This window comes from Galeopterus variegatus, unplaced genomic scaffold, assembly GCF_000696425.1.
Source record: "Galeopterus variegatus unplaced genomic scaffold, G_variegatus-3.0.2 Scaffold3142, whole genome shotgun sequence".
NCBI classification, from domain to species: Eukaryota; Metazoa; Chordata; class Mammalia; order Dermoptera; family Cynocephalidae; genus Galeopterus; species Galeopterus variegatus.
Genome location: NW_007729253.1, coordinates 165,280 through 184,005, shown reverse-complemented (window position 1 = coordinate 184,005; position 18,726 = coordinate 165,280). Strand labels below are relative to the sequence as shown.

Below are 18,726 nucleotides of genomic sequence, written 5' to 3'. Positions count from 1 at the left end.
GGGGGGGGGGGGGGGGGGGTAGGGGGGGGGGGGGGGGGTCAGACTGTCACTATAAAAGGGGGAGGTTTTGGGGGAAATAGAACTTTTCTATACCCCATTCATGAAGGTTATCCACATCTATGTATGTGTTAAAACTCACACAGCTATTGGGGCCGGCCCAGTGGCGCACTGCTACAGGGCGCCGCTTGGGAGTGCGGCGACGCTCCCGCCGAGGGTTCGGATCCCACATACAGACCGGCCGCTCACTGGCTGAGCAGGGAGCGGACGCAACACCGAGGGTTGTGATCCCGTTGCCGGTCCCGGCCCGGTACGGGCGCAACACTGAGGGTTGCGATCCGTTGCCGGTCATGAAAAAAGACAAAAAGGAAAAAAAAAAAAAAAACGCACACGGCTATATACCAAAGGAAAAAGTCAATTTTACTGTGTGATAATTAAAAAACAATAAATGCAAGAACTCATCATGAATCCCATCCAGGTTAATTATCCCCTAGTCCTATGAAGTAGCTCCTTTCCCCAGGGCTCCCTGGGGTCCTGCCTTCTCTGAATGTTCTAGGCCAGCCCCACAGCAACCCCTCTTGTTACTCACCCTCCCACCCCATCTGCCTCATCCTATACTATAAGGTGACCAATACCTGAGCCCCACAACTGAGAGATTTCATCTGGATCAAGATAGGGCACATACGACTTCAGCTTGCAGGGTGAGAAGTGGTTAATTTCTGATGCTCCCTCAGATCGTCTGACTACATGGGGTAGGGGTGGGGTTGGGGGAGGTAATGAGCCTGAATCTTGAAAACCACACCGTTAATGTCCACGTTTCACAAAGAGAGTTCAGTCTCAGAACCATGGACAGGCTAGCATTTAGTACCTTGTTTTGTTTGTCATGAAAAAGCCAATTTTTTAAATTCCATGTTATTAGGCCATCTTTTATTTTGTTGAAATCAGTAGTTAGAAACCACCCAACTTGCAATATAATTTCCCAGATTTCAGAGTCTGAATTTTTTTTCCCAGACCCATATTAACATTTCGGTTTGTTCTTTTGTTTGGTATCTCAGAGGACTGTACTCACTGGGGCAATAAACACTATGATAACTCAACAAAGCAAAAGAAACCCAGCATGGTGCCAGCAGTCTGTTGACCTTTTTAAGGAAAGGATTACTTTTGGAAGAATGTCCTCAAGGACCTCCTGGACTTCTCCTGGGCCAGAACTAACAAAGGATGAGACAGAACTGCCAGAAGTGAAAGAGTAAGCGAGGAATTCCTGGACGTTAAATGCCACTCAATGCCAAGCAGAGGGTGACACACACTGGGTCCTCGCCAGTGATTGGCAACAGAGTGCCCACACTGTGCTGTGCTGCTGTGATCTTAGAAACAGCCAGAAATGGCCTCTACCAACAAAATAGATAATGCTATGACGAATAACACTGTGCAAAAGGAAAAATTCCATTTTTGCTGAATTCACTGTTTTCCAAAACAATGTCAGTGACTAAAAAGGAGAGGCAATAGATGATGTTAACCTTAAAAAAAAAAAAAAAGCTTCAAATTAAATGGTAAAATAAGCTCACAAAGAGATTTAAAAATAAAAGCAGAGTTCTTAGGATTATCCTTCAGAAAAGTCGTATCCATTTTCCGTCAGGGCTGTAGGAAAGTTTCCTGTGTGCTCACCAACAAATGATATTTCATTAAAAGTAATCATTGCCAACGTGACCTGGGAAACATGTATTGTTTTACTATGTATTTCTTTTATTCTTGTTTTACTGTCTTTCATTTTTCTACTGGGTTCTTAATATATTTAGGACAGTATCATTTTCTGCCCTGTTTTTTTTTTTTTGCAATTTCCCAGTTTGTCATTTGCTGTTAGCTATACTTGTGATTTTCATTTTACAAATAAGAAATTTTACAATTGTATGCAGTGAAATATTTAAATCCTTTCCTTTGGAATCTTTTTCACTGGTTTTATTATTGAAATAACCGTTACCAACCAGTTCACCTCTTTCTATGTTTTTTTCCTATAGTTTGATGTGTTCCATTGAACTCCTTAATCTATCTGGGATTTACTCTGGTATATGGTCCAAGTATGCTTTTGTTATTTCCATTTAGCAACACCTCCCCCAATCACAGATGAAGCTAACCCAACCCTGCTGATATGGACCATATACTGGGATCTGTTTCAGAGCTCCTCTGGGCCAATCATCTGACTGCTGAGGAGAGACACATTGTCTTAATCCACAGTTTGCACAACCTTTTGCTATCTAGTAGAAGTCGCTCCTCACAATCAATGCTTTCTACAAATTTGTCCCGAGTTCCTCAGGGGAAATGCTTCTCCAATTACGTTTCAGGAAGGTATATATATTTCTGGATCTTTCAGAAGCCATAACCAGCACTGCAATTGGTGCCGTAGGGTCATGCCCAGCAGCCTGGGGAGCACAAGGAAGGTCTGTGGAGCGGCTGACATGCTGCCTGCACTCTAGGGCATGGAAATCCAAATGAATGAATTCCAGTCCTGAGACTGGGCCTACTCCAGGTCAGCATGAGACCCCTTGCCTCAGAGCAGCACCTCTGGGATGGGCACTGAGGACGGCTGCTGCTCTACAAGGTGATGACCAGGGAGGGACATGACAGGGGGAAGGGAGCACAAAGGTGTGCTCACATCACATAAGGAGGGTGGGACCTGCCCCCAGGACTTCTTATCTCAGCCAGTAGTCAGAATTCACCATGCAGTGGAGCAAGAGCACCTCATGTCTTTGACTTATGAACTATTTCCTTACGGTAAAACTTGCTCATTTCTTACGGAAAAATTGTTTTAAAGGGACATCTCAACAGGAAAAGCAGTCATAAGATTCTTGCTGTCACCTTTCTGGTTTTCCAAGAAAAATCCAAAGCATAAAAGCATGCAGACACCCTCCCATGTGTGCACACACACATTACACGTGGTATAAAGGGTTTTCTCCTGTGAAGAAGCTCACTGTGGCTGTGGTCCCAGCCACCGTGATGAGGGTCCACAAGGTGCGGCTCTTATTCAGAAGGAAAATTTTAGGTTTTCACATTGTATTGGTTCCCTAGATTTGCTGTAATAAAGTACCACAAATTAGGTGGCTTAAAATGACAGAAATTTATTCTCTCAGTTTGAGAGACTAGAAGTCTGATATTAAGGTGTCAGCAGGGCCATGCTCTCTCTCCAGGCCCGTCAGGAAGATCCTCCTTTACCTCATCCTAGATCAGCTGCTGTTAATCCTTGGCATTCCTTGGCTTGCAGACGCAGCTTTCTAATCTCTGCCTCTGTCTTCACGGGGCTGTCTTCCTTGTGTGCATTTTTTCCTCTTCTTATAAGGACACAGTCATACTGGATTAGAGCCCACCCTATTGACCTCATCTTAGCTGGATTACATCTACAAAGACCCTATTTCCAAATAAGGTCACATCCACAAGTACCAGGGCTTAAGATTTCAATGAATCTTTTAGGGTGACACAATTCATCCACAACACACATCAACCAACCTTGTTGACTAAAGTCATTGCATAAACCAGCAGCTCTGTGTCAACCCCATCTTTTTCTTCCAGGATTTCCATGATATTTGACCAGGGTTTGACACCTATGAATAAAGCAAAAATCATTAGAAATAGCAATTCAACAATACACCTTATCCAACTTACATCATAAGTTTATCCAAGGACCTATTACCCAGTGATGGCAGTGTCTTTCAGTCACCAAATTTCAGAGTGTGACACTATCCTTAAGGTGAACTTAAGCATGCTTCCACTTAAGAATATTTCATAGTAGGCAACACCATACCCCATCATCTTTGTCCTTTTGACGAGAGTACTGTATACCCTTCAGTGTCAGGATGCCTATCTACTTATGTGAAAAATTCCCTTTAAATTAAATACATAATTTTTAAAAATCCATTCATGTTCAACTTTTAGGCACAGATTTCACTTAGAGCCCAAAACTCTTGATAAGTATTCTCTGAATGTCCGTCAGCACACATGGAGAGGGATGTGGCATTTCTTTACACTCACTCGATTCAGTGACTGCAAGAAATAACAGTGACACGCCTGTCTGGAAAACATCTCAAGAACAGGAGTATTTTACCTCTATTCTGTCAAGGCACAAACACTGTTGAAGCATCGGCTAGGTACAAGATAGGCACAAGGCCTAGCAGGCAGCTGCCCTCAGTAGGTTTCTAACCTAAGGGAGCAGTTAGGCATAGGCGGAAGAACAGACATCAGCACAGAGCAAATGGCTGAGAAGTGACGAAGCACTTAGCTCACTCAAAAAGAGAGGACTCTTGCAGGGGGACGGCTGTGGACGGCTCAATGCAAGAGGTGGCTCCTGAGCGGACTCTGCAGGAAAGGCTTATCAGTGGTTATCCTCAGCCTCCAGGAGGTGGCAAGAACAGAGGGCAAGACTGAAAAGGGGGGCACAACCCCTTGACACAGTTTCCTACATCTGAGACAAATGTTTGAAGTGAAGTAAGCACTTCCTTGCCCTTAGCTTGGTGGTCTGAAACATGAAGCTCTTTCCTGCATTCTCTAGAAAGATCTCAATGGGATATTGCTTATTTTTGCTTGATAAAAGTAAATTTGGAAATAACCTAAATACAGTTGTTCCCAAATGCTGGTCCTTGGATGGGTTATATTAGAGCTGATCCTGGCCTTGAGAACAAAAGGTCAGCGACAGTGTCTGTCTTGTTTACTTCTGTGCTCGTAGTACAGTGCCTGGCATATAGTATGTGCTCAATAAAATGTCTGCTGAATAATGGAGATCTCCAAGAAAGCATGAAGTGGAGTTTTAAAAGAATCAGAGGGCAGATGCTCACAGTAAAAAAAAAAAAAAAAATGATAGAAGACAAGAGGATTAAACAAAGAATAGACACCTACTATAAGTTGTGAAAGACACAGATGTAGTTTGATGTAGAGGTCCATGGGCTCTCCCAACAAGTGAATCGAAAGTCTTTTCCTTTGGCTAAGTTGCCCCGGCCAGTCAGCACTGAGCAATCTTCCATGACCCTTTCTAATTCTGACCACAAAGGCGTGATCCTTCGCCTGCTAACTGCCGAATTACCACCTTGCTGATACTTATCATCAAACTACTTTTAAGTCCACACCACAGTGTGATTGTTCTTCGAATCCCAGCAAAGTAACCATTTCAGTCCTCAAGACAGCCAGTCAATGTGGTCTGTAGGCCTTGGGCCTCATCGTCCAGGTGCAGTTCCAGAGCTCTGGGTGTCTCTGCTTGTGTCTGTAACAGGGGTTGCTTCTAGCATTCACACACAGCACCAAACCTCACATAAAACACGTGTTCTAGTGAGCTCCCCACGCATGGGTAAAAGGAAGGCTGTGGAGGAGAAAAAGCAATGAAGCTAAGAATTTCCAGTGGTGCTAGAAGGCCCAGAACTGCTTTCTGGTGGATTACTCTGGAGCCAAAGATGCCAAAAAGGATCTGGGGAAGGAAAGGCCAAGAAGGAAAGGCAGGCATCCCAGAGAGAGGGAAGAAGCCAGACTGCACCCCACCCCCAGCCACCTCTCTCATACAGACACATACACATGTGCACCAGCTAATCCTTTATTATAAAAACACTCAAACACTGGCTTAATTTAATTGAAAACTGTGTTCTTCAGCTGTGATATCTGACTCTTTTATTACCGTTTAAGGATTTTGAGTCTGGAAACATGCATATGTTCATACACTGCGGAGATGAATGCTCACTCTCCTTTGTTTTGGGACCAGAAAATGGGAAGTATTTAGAAGAATGAAGGTGAAGGGGAGGAAATATTTGGTTCAACACAAATAGCCTTGGAGGGGCTCAAGCAAGGCCTGTGTTACACACCAGCACTTGCCACTTTCCTAAGAGCTGCCTCCTGTCAGAATGAAGTGTCCAGCTCACTGTCCCCTCGCCGCCTTTGCTAGCTCCCTACAGTGTGTCTGGGTGCGTGGGTGTGGGGGTGTTGCGGGGAGGGCGTTCCTGTATTAGAATCATCAACTATATGATCCCACTCCTTCTCATAACAGAGGAAAAAACTGGGCCCCAAAGTAGTAGAATAAAGGGAGGCTCAAGAGACTCTCCAGGATTACTGTGAGGTGTCACTGAGATAAAGCACTTCCCCTTTTTCCATAGCACTGAGGAAGTAATTAGAACACAGTACTTTACTTAATCATTACCATCTCTCTGTCTCCACTTCCACCCACCCCCAACACTGGAGAATAGGCTCTATGAAAGCCTATTTTTTTCCTGACATTGCAAGCACATAGTTGATATTCGAATACTTGCTGAATAAATGAGTCACACATGAAAAATTCTTAGTGTTGTGCTTGTTACATGGGAGGCACTCAAATATCAGTAGCTGTAATGATGGTGGTGGTGACTGGCGGCGACACCCATGCTTAACCCACAGGCCGCCTTCTACATAGGCTCCTGGGCCAGTTCTCTCTTCCCACCAAACCCCACTGCCTCTCCTTTGACCCAGAAAAAATAAATACACACAGAAGAAGAATAAATTGCTTGATACTGTTTCTCTCTTACTCTCCTCCGAGGTTTCTGCACTAAACCGAAAGGAAAATAAGATATATAGCCTGCTGCCTTATACATGAGTTGATCTCACACACAGAAATTCCTCGCACACGTTCCATGTCTTTCCACATAAAGGACAAAAACACGCAACAGACAGTGCTGCTATAAGTAGGAGTGGACACAGAGCTTGAATTCTGTCGATCTCTAACTTCCACCACACTTGGTGACTTCTTCACAGATTCATATATTCTCAGGCTCAAGTCAGACGGGATCACTTGAAAGGACGGCTGGATTTGTTTCCCCTGTTAATCATGTGTGGTACACATGTTTAAGAATTATGTCATATCTCATCACCTTACATTCAAATGAAAAATGGAACTTCTTCAAAAGCTGTGCTAAACCAAATTAGTGGGACTCAAGATTTATGACTGAAATTTCAAAATGAGTTACTCTGGCTGATCACTTGTCCCACCCTCTGTGGGAGAGGCACACTCTTATAGCCAGAGGAAAGGTCCCCCCTCCAGGGAGCCGGGGGGCTCTCAATTAGTTTCCTGTCGACCACCACAGGGAAGACCTCAAGGAAAGGGAGTCTCTGGTATAGCACAATTATAAAGCAAGATTCTCTCAAGGGCTTCCATGAGCACTACTGCCTTTCTCTGTTCCTGCCAGGCCCTGTCCACTGGAAAGGGAAAGTGACTTGAAGATGCAAACAAAAGAGAAGATCCACAGGTCTGAGCAGCAGTGTGACACCGTGCCATGCTCCAGAGACTAACCTGAATCCACCTTTCCATTCCAGCCCTGAGCAAAAAGTGCAATTGCTGGATCAAATGAGGCATTTTAAATTTTCATTGGTTCATAAATATTGATTACTCCCTAAGATGGATTTGACCCCTTTGGCTTTTACAAAAACTCTGCTCCCTAACTGGCCCACTTCTGGCTGCAGAACAAATTAACTGCCCACATTGCAGAACGAACATTTCTGGTTAAGCCATGTGCAGCATGCATGATGTTTATAAAGCAACCAGAGGAATCTGTGCTGGGACAACTGCATTTGCTTTAGGTGGCAGTGATTTTTGAGGATTTGTAGTTTATTTGTTGCTTTTATTTGTTGATTCCTTAAATCTGACAGTTTTCATGATCCAAAAGAATTCCTCTCTCTCAAAAAAAGCAAACTGTCTGTCCTTGAACATGCCCATTCACTCCCTCTGAGGAATGAGTCTCGAACCACTCTGAGGAGTAAAATTTATGGTTTATTTATAAACTTATGCACAAATGGACATGCTTCATTCACCCTCAGTCACCTCTGACACCTCTGTCTGCTCTCTCACCCAGCTGAGAGGGAATTAGGGAACTGCTTCTAAACCCAGGAGGTGGAAGCACACCTGGAAGCCACGATCCTCTCTGCAGAACACCATGACATATTTATATGTTTAATTCCATTCTAGGATTCAGGAACAATTTTACTAGCAGTAAAATGGGATGATGTTATATGTATACATTATAAAATCACAGCCAAGACCACACATGTCCATACAGAAACTGCTATTGAACCACATGCGATAAGCTTTCTGACTTTTTCCATTAGTACTATTTTTTTTTCTCTCAGCTGCTAGTGCTCAGTAGCAGACAGATGATAGCAGTTGCCAAAAATTTAAGAAATTTTATAGGCAAAAACCATGAAGCTGAGAAAACAATCCATTAGCTGTTTTATTTTGTTTTTTTTAATTTTCACTAATTGGGAAAAGATGGCTATAGTTTTGTCTTGGTGGAGAGACTAGGTACAGCAAAGAGCCTCTGGCCGGGCCTGTGGATGGGATCTTGGATGTGGGTACAAAGCCCTGGGCTCATCTCAGGATCACTCCTCCACCCCCATGGCACACCCTTTAAGAAATGTGAAATCCAAGGAAGGAAACACTGCACTCCCAGCTAAATGAAGCCAAAAAAGAACCCCAAGGTCATGAGAAGGATTCCACCTCCAACATGGCCCCCATGGTAAGAGCCCTTGGGTTACCTGAAATTTAGGACAGGAAGACAAAGAGCCTGTTAGGTGTCCTAAAGTATCCCACGGAGTTGGGGGATGGAGTGAGTCCTCCAAAGATGAATGAAAGAGCTTCCGTGCTATCTTCCACACACCTTTGGCCCTAAACCTAATTAATTGGCCTTGGGAAAGCTAGACCTGGTTTCTGAGCCATTGGCAGTCCTTATTAAGAATTCTCAGCCTGCCCCATGATCTGCTCTTGGCTAGAAGGGTCTCCACATCTGGCACCAGATGGCAACATACTGTAGTGGAAAGAAACTTGCCTGATCTGGGACCCCGCCTTCCACACTCACATCCCTGACAGCGCACTGGGTTCGTCTCCTGCACATACACCACATGGAGGCCTGGAGTTGCCTCTGGCCCATGACCGACCATGCCTGTGTGTTCACGGGAAAGGCATGGCAGCCCTAGCTTACGGGCCTGGATGGCTTTCATTAACTTGTATTAAATGTTCAAAGTAACTTGTGAGCTACTTTCTTTCGCATTTGTATTCAACATTGGGAGGTGATCTCTGAGTACTGCTGAGTCAGACACAAATGGTTTGAATCAAAGAGTGCAATTTAGGCCCTAATTTCTTCCTGACAGTTATATCTCAGCACATACGCACACAAACTACTGTAAGGAATCATACCAACATGTGAACTGTGATTATCTTTTGTCTGTTGAGATTACAGGCGATTTTTTACTGCCTTCTTTACACTGGCTTTTGTTTTTGTTTTTCAAATTGTCTGCAGTAGTATTACTGTTATAATCACAAAAAGAAAAAATTGTTATCAGAATCTTTGTGGTATGATGATGATAATAATTGGGTCCTACTGTTGATGCACAAAACAAACAACAAAAAAGCCCAGCATTTTAGCTTCAGGCTTCACAATATTACAGGGGCCCCAGTATGTGACACACTAACCCAGATCCAAAGCTCATTCTTCGCCAAGTGCCTATGGCATGCCTGCCTGCTCTGGACCAGCTGGGTGCATAGCAGAGCATCCCCTCATGGAGTTACAGAGGTGGACAATAACAACATCAGAGCTGAGAAGAGGGACAGATGGGGGCTTTGAAAACACATGACCAAGGTAGGCAGGAGGCAGTACCAGCTGGGAGATGGGGGTGGCCGGTGGGTGGACAGGGGCTGGATGGCAAAGGATCAGGTAAAGGGTTTGGACTTTATGCTATAGGCACTGGGAAGCCACTGGCAGGTTTTATATGCAGAGCGATGTGACCAAATTCGTGTTGTGGAAGAATCTTCCAATAGCGCTTTGGGGTGGCAAGGGACACCAGGTGAGAGGCAGTGAAGGCCCTAAGTGAAGCAGGGGCATAGGATGGAGGGAAGGAAGGGAGAAGCTTCAAGGAACATCAGGGGTCAGAATCAAGGAAGCGTTGCAGAGGTGAGGGGAGAAAGGAGCCAGGGCAACCCCGGACAAGATGGGGAAATGGGGAAGAAGCCAGTCTTCTGTGGTTTCTGTGGTGGGGACTGGACAGAAAATAAGACAAGCTCAGTGTCTGGCCTGTCCTGGGTAAGTCCACCCATGCTTTTCCTTCATTGCCAAACTACATGCCAGCCCTAATCGTCATATACTTACCATCCTAAAAACATGATTCTTGCAGTAGGAAGTGCACACGTAGGGAATTCTGAACATTCTTCATTCTGTTTCAAACACGTAATGCAGAAGCCTCCCTACATCAGACATTCTCACCTTGAAGACATAAGGGGGTGGGCACTACTCACCTCTTTTTGTGTCAACAGCAGTGACAGCCTGAATTAGAAGAGGCGCATTGGACTCTGAGTACTCCACAAAGACAAGCAGCAGCTTCAGGGCTGTCTTCACCACCAGGCGGAACTGGGCAGAAAAGATAAAACCATCACATAGCGGCAGACATGGCCTTGTGCACCTGAGAGCACCATCCCCCTGTCGCGGCTGGCACCCAGCTCACTCAGCCAAGGTGTTTCCTTCATTGGATCCTCACTGATCCCTCACTGCATACCTCAGAAGGCAGGCATTGGTATTGCCCCCATTGTGCAGATCAGTAAACTGAGACACAAAGTACCCTGCCCACAATCATACAGCTAGTAAGAAATGAAAGCAGAATTTGAACCCAGGGCACTCGATCCCAGTGCTCACAGCTGGCATCTCTTAACAAACAAGGTAGTGTTTGCTGAGTCGTTATTCATTTTATACCAACTACAACACTGTGAGGCAGGCACAATCACAATTCTTATTTTTCTAGTGAGGAAGCAGGCACAGCAGGTTAAATGATTTGCCCCAAATTACAATAGCTGGTGTCGGTAAGCAGGAACCTGAACCAAGTCACCTGTTCTTAAAAACCAAACACAGAGAGCTGCCTCAGGCCTAAGGACCCTTACTCCCTGGGCCCAGGGCTCAGCCTCTGTGAGGGGCCACCCATGGCCCAGAGGCCCTCCTGCACACAGGTGGAACCCTCCTTTGCCATGTTCCCTCAGGGAGATGACAGGTCACTCACCCAGAGAAAAGCCCAAACTTCCCAGCTGAAGCTGCAACTGATTCCTAACTCTAGCTTCACCAGCTCTGGGGCTGCAGCAGCCTGGGGGTTTCCAGGTCAGGTCAGCTCCCTCCACCCCCTATCTCTCCAGGTGCTGCTACAATCTCCTTGCCATAGTCTCCCTTCCCAAGAACCTCCTCCCGGAAATGGGATCAAATCGTGCATCTTAGAAGCCACGAGTCACCTTGGACTGAAGTCCTGACAAAGCTGTTTGCTTGGCAGTGCCCCTCCCCCATGAGCAGTAAGCTCTTTTGAGGGGAAAGGGGGCTTATTTGCATCGTGTCTGCAGGGCCTGGAACTGCTCTTGGCCACAAAGTGGGCTTGGAGATGGCTGCTCACGGAATGAATAATTAATGACCAGGGCAACCGATCCATGGCCCCTCACCCACCCCCTGCACCTCCATCACATGGTTGTGGCAAATCTGCTCCAGCTTCTTCACTTGCTCTGCAGCCCAAGGGAGACCACTCACATCAAAGTGTGCAAAATGCATAGACGCATGCAGACTTTACAGGTAACTTGGGGAAGCACAAGGAGGGAGCAGCTTAAAAACACCACCCACCCTAGTCATTTCTCCAAAATCATGCAACACCTCTACCCCTGCTGGGAAAATAGAGGAAAATAGTCAGGGCCCCTCAGATGTTCAGAATCTTGTTGAGCATTTGAGGTAAACATGCACGTGTGTCCAGGCGCTCCTTGGTTATTGTCTAATGTAATTGCACATGTGCGCAGGTGTCCTGGGTTATGGACTTAAGTATAAAGGATGAGTGGCTCTGATCCACGGCACCTTCCACCCCCAGGGAGCCATGGGGAGGCTGCTACTGCTGCTGGAGGCTGTTGCTGCCAGTGCCCCCCGGGGATGCCCTGAAAGGCCGCCACCACCGCTGCTGAGGACTGAGCTCATGTCGTCTGCCATCGGCTCCCAGGATCTTTCCCAATTACCTAGCATGGACCTGTGTGTGAGGGGTCTGGTGACCCAGTCTCTACAATGGGTTTGAAGGGTCTGAGCCCTAGCCCTGACAATACAAATGGAAACTTAATATAACTAAAATAATGAAACATTTTGGCTTTAGTTACAATTTGCCTTATCGACAACTGGCGTAGTCGTGTAGCTTTACAACCCTCATGCCCTTTTCTCTGCTGTCATTCTTACCTAGCAAACCAAACTGTCTTTTCCTTGATTCCACACCTCTCTCTGGCCAGTGCCCATCGTCAGCTCCCTTTCCAAGGAGTTGCTACAGCCCCCAGCTTCACAACCCAATCTGACAGGATTTCTATCACCAGCACTCAAATCACTCCTGTCAAGGCTGCCAATGGCCTCCATGTCGCCCATCCAACGGTTACTTCTCTGTGCCATTTTAGCTCAACTCACAGCAGCAGGTGCCACAACTGACTGCTCCCTTCTGCAGCTACCGTCTCCTCCCCGAGTGGCCACTCCTTACTGGCTCCTGGGGTGCTCAGTCTCTAGGTATGGGAAGGCCTCAGAGGTCACTCCCACACACTCTCTTCTTCCACACATCCTCTCCACGTGAGTTCATCCAGTCCCTTGGTTTTCAGGTCTAAGACGAGGTGCTACATGTTCTGTTGCTCTCTAGTCCTGCTCAAATGCCTGAGCCAGGTGGGCGTAGAGCCTCCTGACACTTGATTTCCACACAGATGCCAACAGGCACCTCAAGTTCATTGTGGCCAGAATTGAACTATCAATTTTCACTCCATTCCGCCCACCACTCCCAGCCCAGTCCCTCCACAGCCCCCACCTGAGTACAAGGCACCACACCCACTGCGCAGTAAGCGGGAGTCCCCTGCTCTTCTCACAGCCCATCCCCACAGCAGATCCACCCGCCAGTGCTGTCAGAAGCTCCGTCAAGATCTGTCCTGAACCCATCTCCCTGTCCACCCCTAAGTGCCTTGGCCTTGTCCCCCTGAAGTCCATTCTCCAAACTGCAGCTGGAGTGACCACCACACCCTCCTGCCCTCAGTCTTCCAATCGCCCCCATCCCACCCAGGTAAACTCCACTCCTGCAGGCTTTGTGTCCTGGCCCCTGCCAGGCTCTCTGAACCCCTGTCAGGTCACTCCCCCTCCTGCCCAGTGTGCTCCAGCCACCTACTCTGGATTCAGGGCCTTCTCACTGGCTATTCCCTCTGCCTAGAACCTGTGATCACAGGCCTGGCCCCTCCCATCCTTCAGGTCTGCAAAGTTCCCCGTGGAAAATGCCTTCCTGACTACTGCATCTGAAGGAGCCCCTTGATTCCAATCTCCTCACCGTTTTACTCCTTCACTTCCTTTAGCACGACCTGAATGGCGACACACACATTTGTTTGCCTGCTAATCCTCTGCTGCCCCAACACACAAGGGGCTGCTCAGTCAGTGCTGCGTGTGGGGGACAAGGCCAGCGCGGCCTCACGGAGGCTTGTCATCAAATCCATCCCCCTTGCGCCATGTGCAGCAAGAAGCGGCCTGGTCCCCACCACACAGGGGACCGAGGACTGGAGAGGGCGCCAGATCGTTCAGAGGGTTTCCACCCTCCTAACGTGAGTTCCACAATTGCTCCTCTGCTTCATGACTAGGAACAGACAAAGCTCCAGAGTACTTTTCTCAACAGAGGGTAGAGGAGAAGGTGTGGCATAATCAACTGCGCCTTGTACATTTACAGCTGAAGAAATTTCTTCAAGAAAAACCTAGCAAGTCCAGGCCTGGCGGCTTCCTCAGTGGGTGGACTATTATTATGTGGTTTAAGCCTTCTAAATGCCTTCCTGGGAAAGAACCTGGCCACTGCCCAACCCCATCCCCTATTAGCTGGTCTCAGCAGGGGCCGCTCATGACCATCTCACAAAGGTTCCTTCTGAGCATCTCTGTGGTCACGAGGCCTTGAACAATATGGTCCCAGGCACCCAGGATCCCAAGGCCGCCCCCCCTTATGATCCTCTCTAATTAAGAAACCACTGTTTTCTAGCAAAGTCTTCCTTTTTCTATCAGTCTCAACATGCCTTTTCATGTCTTCCTCTCCTCTGTTGTAAAGGCTCTGTTTGGAGCTCTTTGGCACTCTAATTTTATATTTTTAAAAACCTCAAACTCTTCTGATTCATGATTTTAGGTCTCTGTGAATTTGGCTTCTATTGAGTCTATGTTCATATATTTTTGGAAGCCATACCATATATATTAATAATAAACATATTAGTTAAACTATGCTAGAAAAACGAGCATCAGAACATTAATTTTGTGAAAATGCATGGCACTAATTACAAGCATGACCTAACTAATCATCAAAATACGTCCAGCAGGATCCTCCTCAGAAATGCATTATTAGCATTACTGCACAGACTTGAAAGCAATAAAGGTACATTACTTCCAAAGAATTCTATATCAAACCCTCATTTATCCAGAAATCACTTAATTTAATTCCCTCAAGTATCTGGAACACAGTCAAAATGCCTCAAAGTTTGGAAGAGCCACAACGGAGACCACACACCCTTTCCTCCAAATCCAAACACACTGCCCATCCCAAAGCTCGTAAAAATCTACCCTTGGTGCTCCTTACACTTATCTTAGACATATTTTAATAGGAGTGGCTATTGGGATTCCCAGCCCACATCCCCCGGAAAGAGGCAGACAAGAGAGGACAGGGATGGAGCAGGAGAGGCAGGCCCAGAGTGGCAGCAACAGTGGCATCAGGGTTGAGGAGGGGTGGGGACGAGCTGCACGGATGCCAGAGCACACACCACGTGCAGCTCAGATGCGGACGCCTTCTCTAGCAGACATATCAGTGAAGAGCTGCTCCAGTCAGAACTGCCTGATTTCCAGCCTGCCTGGCACTCCTTCCTGTTGTAATGAAGTTTCACTACAATGACTTATAGGCCCAAGCACTTGCCCATCTGTCTAGCAGAGAGAAAAATCAATAAAGGTTCATTCTCATTCGTATGGACCATCCCATGCCACAGGAAGACTTAGCAGTCATAAAACAGTTAAGCCAGGGGTACGGGCAACCAGGAGTCAGCATCAGCCCAAAGACAAACGAGCTGGCAGGGAGGTGAGATTCCTCATCCCTGCAGGTTCTGCATGTCCAGCTGCTAAGGCTTTTGTAGAAGAAATTCAAAACCTGGACGGGGTGGCCTGGTCCCTCCTGACCCAAGATTCTGGTTCTACTTTCAACAATGTTTTGAGCACCTTCTGGGTGCTCAGCACCCACTGAAGTTCTATGACACAGGAACAAAGCCGCAGACCTGCCTTCAGGGAGATGACACCCAGCAGCTCAGAGAGGACCCAGACCACCACCATGCCACACGGACTGAGAGCGTTGCCTGTACTAGAGGCCCTCAAAGCCGGGTCACTGAGGACAGATGCCAATAGAGCACATTCCCAGAGGACAGCTCCTACAATGTGGATGAGAGGCAGGAAGGCTCAGAACTGGACCCAGCCAGCCCTTCTCACCTTCAACAGAGCAGAAGAGCCAAGTGATGGCCTTTGGGTTCCCGTTCACATAAATAATCCCACTTCCTTTGTGCCAGAGGAAACACTGGGGCTAGGGAATACTAGTATTCCATTTTAACTGTCTGTTATAATAAAGAAAATTATGCTTTATGTTGTCTTAAAACACAGCTAAATCACAGTATGTAACAGGAATCTGTGACAATCCCCTTGTACGAGGGGAGTGCAGAGGACAGGAACATGCAGCTAGCACATTTAGCACATTTTGGGGACAACCTGGGTGAGCTTTACTTTTTGCTGAAGCTATCACTTTGCACTCCCTGTTTCTGACCAGGATAAAATAAAGGCCATGAGCCTTCAGAGGACCAGAGATGCCTGTTGACCTACAGAATTAACATTTGTCAAGTCAAGCCTCAGTCTGGGACTGAGTCTCCATATTCCATAAATAACTTGGAGCTCAGTGTCAGCTCCATGCCAAGGAGGCTGGGCCAGAGGCAGGGTATTAGGATGGGGTCAACACAGTGCTTTGCTGTTGTTGGTTTTTATTTTCCAGACCAACTCACAGGGAGAATATGAAGTTAGCCTGTACAGGACTTGGGTATCTAGGTTTCAGATAAAAAGTAACCACCAGATGTATGAGTAAGGAATAAAAGATAGTTTCTTGATAATTTTACACTTAAAAACAAACTGGGACTCCCATCACGATTTATTGTACTTAGGAAAACACAATAACTAAACTTAGCAGGTCAAATATGCTGCTCACGAAATAGAAAAGAAAGTATTCCAAAGAAATCTCCAAATTCCTAATTCTTCTTCTAAAAATTCAACAACCATAAAAAGAAAACAACTTCCAAGCCTCAGGATTTAAATTACAAAGAGGGTTAGAAAAATATGCTTCATTTTATTTGTTTCATTTTCCACTAAAACCACATAAATATATGTTATATAAGTGGATGCTAGTTATTAAAACCGAATTAATTAGAAATTGGTAAGATAACTTGATCTATAAAGCTTTGCCACATTGTTTACAAGCTTACCAGTACTTTAGAATATATTGGGAATTATTTTTTAAAAAAAGATTTCAAGTGACTTAGGCACATATCTTTAAGAACTCCTTATTTAATCTTTTTATTCCAATGCCACGTACTTAAGCTCCAAATTTCTGAGCAAGTAGCTCAAAATGGGCTCTAAAGTCTTTGCAGTTGGTTACCAAGCCGTCCAACAGACATCTCATCTCAGACTCCAAATCTCCCCCCTCCTAACCTCTGATAGGTTGTCCGCAACAGGAGATGGGTCTTATGAGAAATAAAGCATAGGTCCAAGTATATCACCTAAGTAAGGAACTCTGGGCCTTGGCTCACAGGTGTCCATGACCGAGGAGCGTAGAAGACCAGAGGTTGGCACATCTGCCAGGACAGGAAGTTACCTGCACCATATCCATGTGCTCTGGCCTCAGGGCCTTATGGCAACCCCACTTATGACCCAATACAACTGCAGAAAGGGAACCAACTTTGTAATTAGTGTCGTAGCCAAGTGAGAGGCTGGGAAGCTCTTAAGATTTTACTAGTTAGTGAGTAGGAAATCTTGCAGAATGTAAAATATAGCAGACTATCCTAAACCATTAAGATGAAGAACAAAATAATAAACAATGCTACAAATTAACGTTTTCTTCTATCGAGATTTTAGGGCTTAGTTGGAGGTTTTCTTAACAAACAAATCAATAAAAGTGGACAAGAAACAGAAAATATCCACCTTGCTAACTTTCCCTTAGGATACATGAGGTAATTATGGAGAGTTAGTAGAGAAAATGTAACATGAACCCACTCTTTTATTGTTAAGTAAGGAATACTGAAATTCCTGCACAAAAATACTACCTTCATAGTATTTGCAGAATGGAATACTTGTTGAGGAAATCAACAGGTTGGGTACTTTTCCCGTTAGTGGCATCCCCATTTTCAGATGCAAAAGCTCACATTCTAGGAGACTATGTAACTTGTCACACAGCTACCTTCTGGAAGAAGTCAAAGAAAAACACAAACCATTCTGATTCTTTCCACTATACTATGGAGAGCTCCATCTTTCCCTCTGGTGCAAAAACTTTAGCCTTGGGGAAATGTGACAAATATTACTTTCCGAGTATTAATCAAGGTCAAAGAACTTTAAGTAAAAAACCAGCCTGGAAACATGACAGTGGGCAAGGGGTAAACCTCAGGGGTGACTGTGCTGTTAGACAGTTTGGCAGCCAGCTCCTGTTTCTTTGGAGTGTGTTAAGAAGGGTTGGCAGGTGAGTGTTGGCAGGGGAAGGGAGGCAGAACCCTGCAGGAAAGGGGGTTATCAGCACTGGCAAAGGGAACCAGACCCTGAGGGCAACTCGTGGTCCAGCTCCCAGAGGCCTGGGTTTCTTCCCTTCCTCCTCCCCACCTGACTCTCCTAGAAGAGGGTGGAACTTGCCTACCTGAGTGACAACACACTGGCTACTTTGCGGTTCCTGTGTCACCCCAGATGTTCTTCTAGGTTAGAACCACCCAGTTCTACTCTTTCTCCAGGGCCCAAAATGCAGCTGGTAGCCCTTGGCCACGTGGGCAGAAGAGTCACTGTCCAACTCCCCACTTCTTGCATGGAAGAGGGTGGAACTTGCCTACCTGAGTGACAACACACTGGCTACTTTGCGGTTCCTGTGTCACCCCAGATGTTCTTCTAGGTTAGAACCACCCAGTTATACTCTTTCTCCAGGGCCCAAAATGGAGCTGGTAGCCCTTGGCCACGTGGGCAGAAGAGTCACTGTCCAACTCCCCACTTCTTGCATGCATGGGGGTAATGTCTGTGTGAACTGATAAGCTGCCAGTCTGGCTTATCAACAAGCCTCCTGAGAGCTGAGGAACTGCACATCAGCTCCCTGAACCTGCACCTCAGGGGCAGCTAAAGAAGCTGCTGGTCTGGCCCCACAGCTGGAAACCCGGGCCAGGCAGTGGGGTCTCCTCAGCACGCTGCCTCCTTGAAGACCTGGCCTGAATCTCTGGCCTCTCACTCTGAGGTCTTCCTAAAACATCGACTAGACAAACCTGCTTTATTCCCCTTTTTCTCCCACTGAGATTAGCTTTACGTGGAGGCATCTAAGACGCTGAACAAGTTACAATAATGCTCTAGGTACCCACAGCCAAGTAGCCAGTGGAAGCAAAACAGCCCTGAAGGGGAAGCTGGCTCTTGGTACCCACAATGTCTCCAGCACAAATGTTAC

General features: G+C 46.2%; 1 protein-coding gene across 1 annotated transcript in view; it reads right to left on the bottom strand.

Annotated features, from left to right (window-relative positions):
* LOC103599892 (FH1/FH2 domain-containing protein 3-like) overlaps positions 1 to 18,726 on the bottom strand; it is a 160,911-nt gene that overhangs the window by 49,609 nt on the left and 92,576 nt on the right. The window contains exons 4-5 of the mRNA XM_008584079.1: positions 10,274 to 10,385; positions 3,496 to 3,590 (exon numbers count right to left, since the gene is read on the bottom strand). Coding sequence (XP_008582301.1) covers positions 3,496 to 3,590; positions 10,274 to 10,385 — 207 coding nt within the window. The remainder of the gene's footprint in view (positions 1 to 3,495; positions 3,591 to 10,273; positions 10,386 to 18,726) is intronic.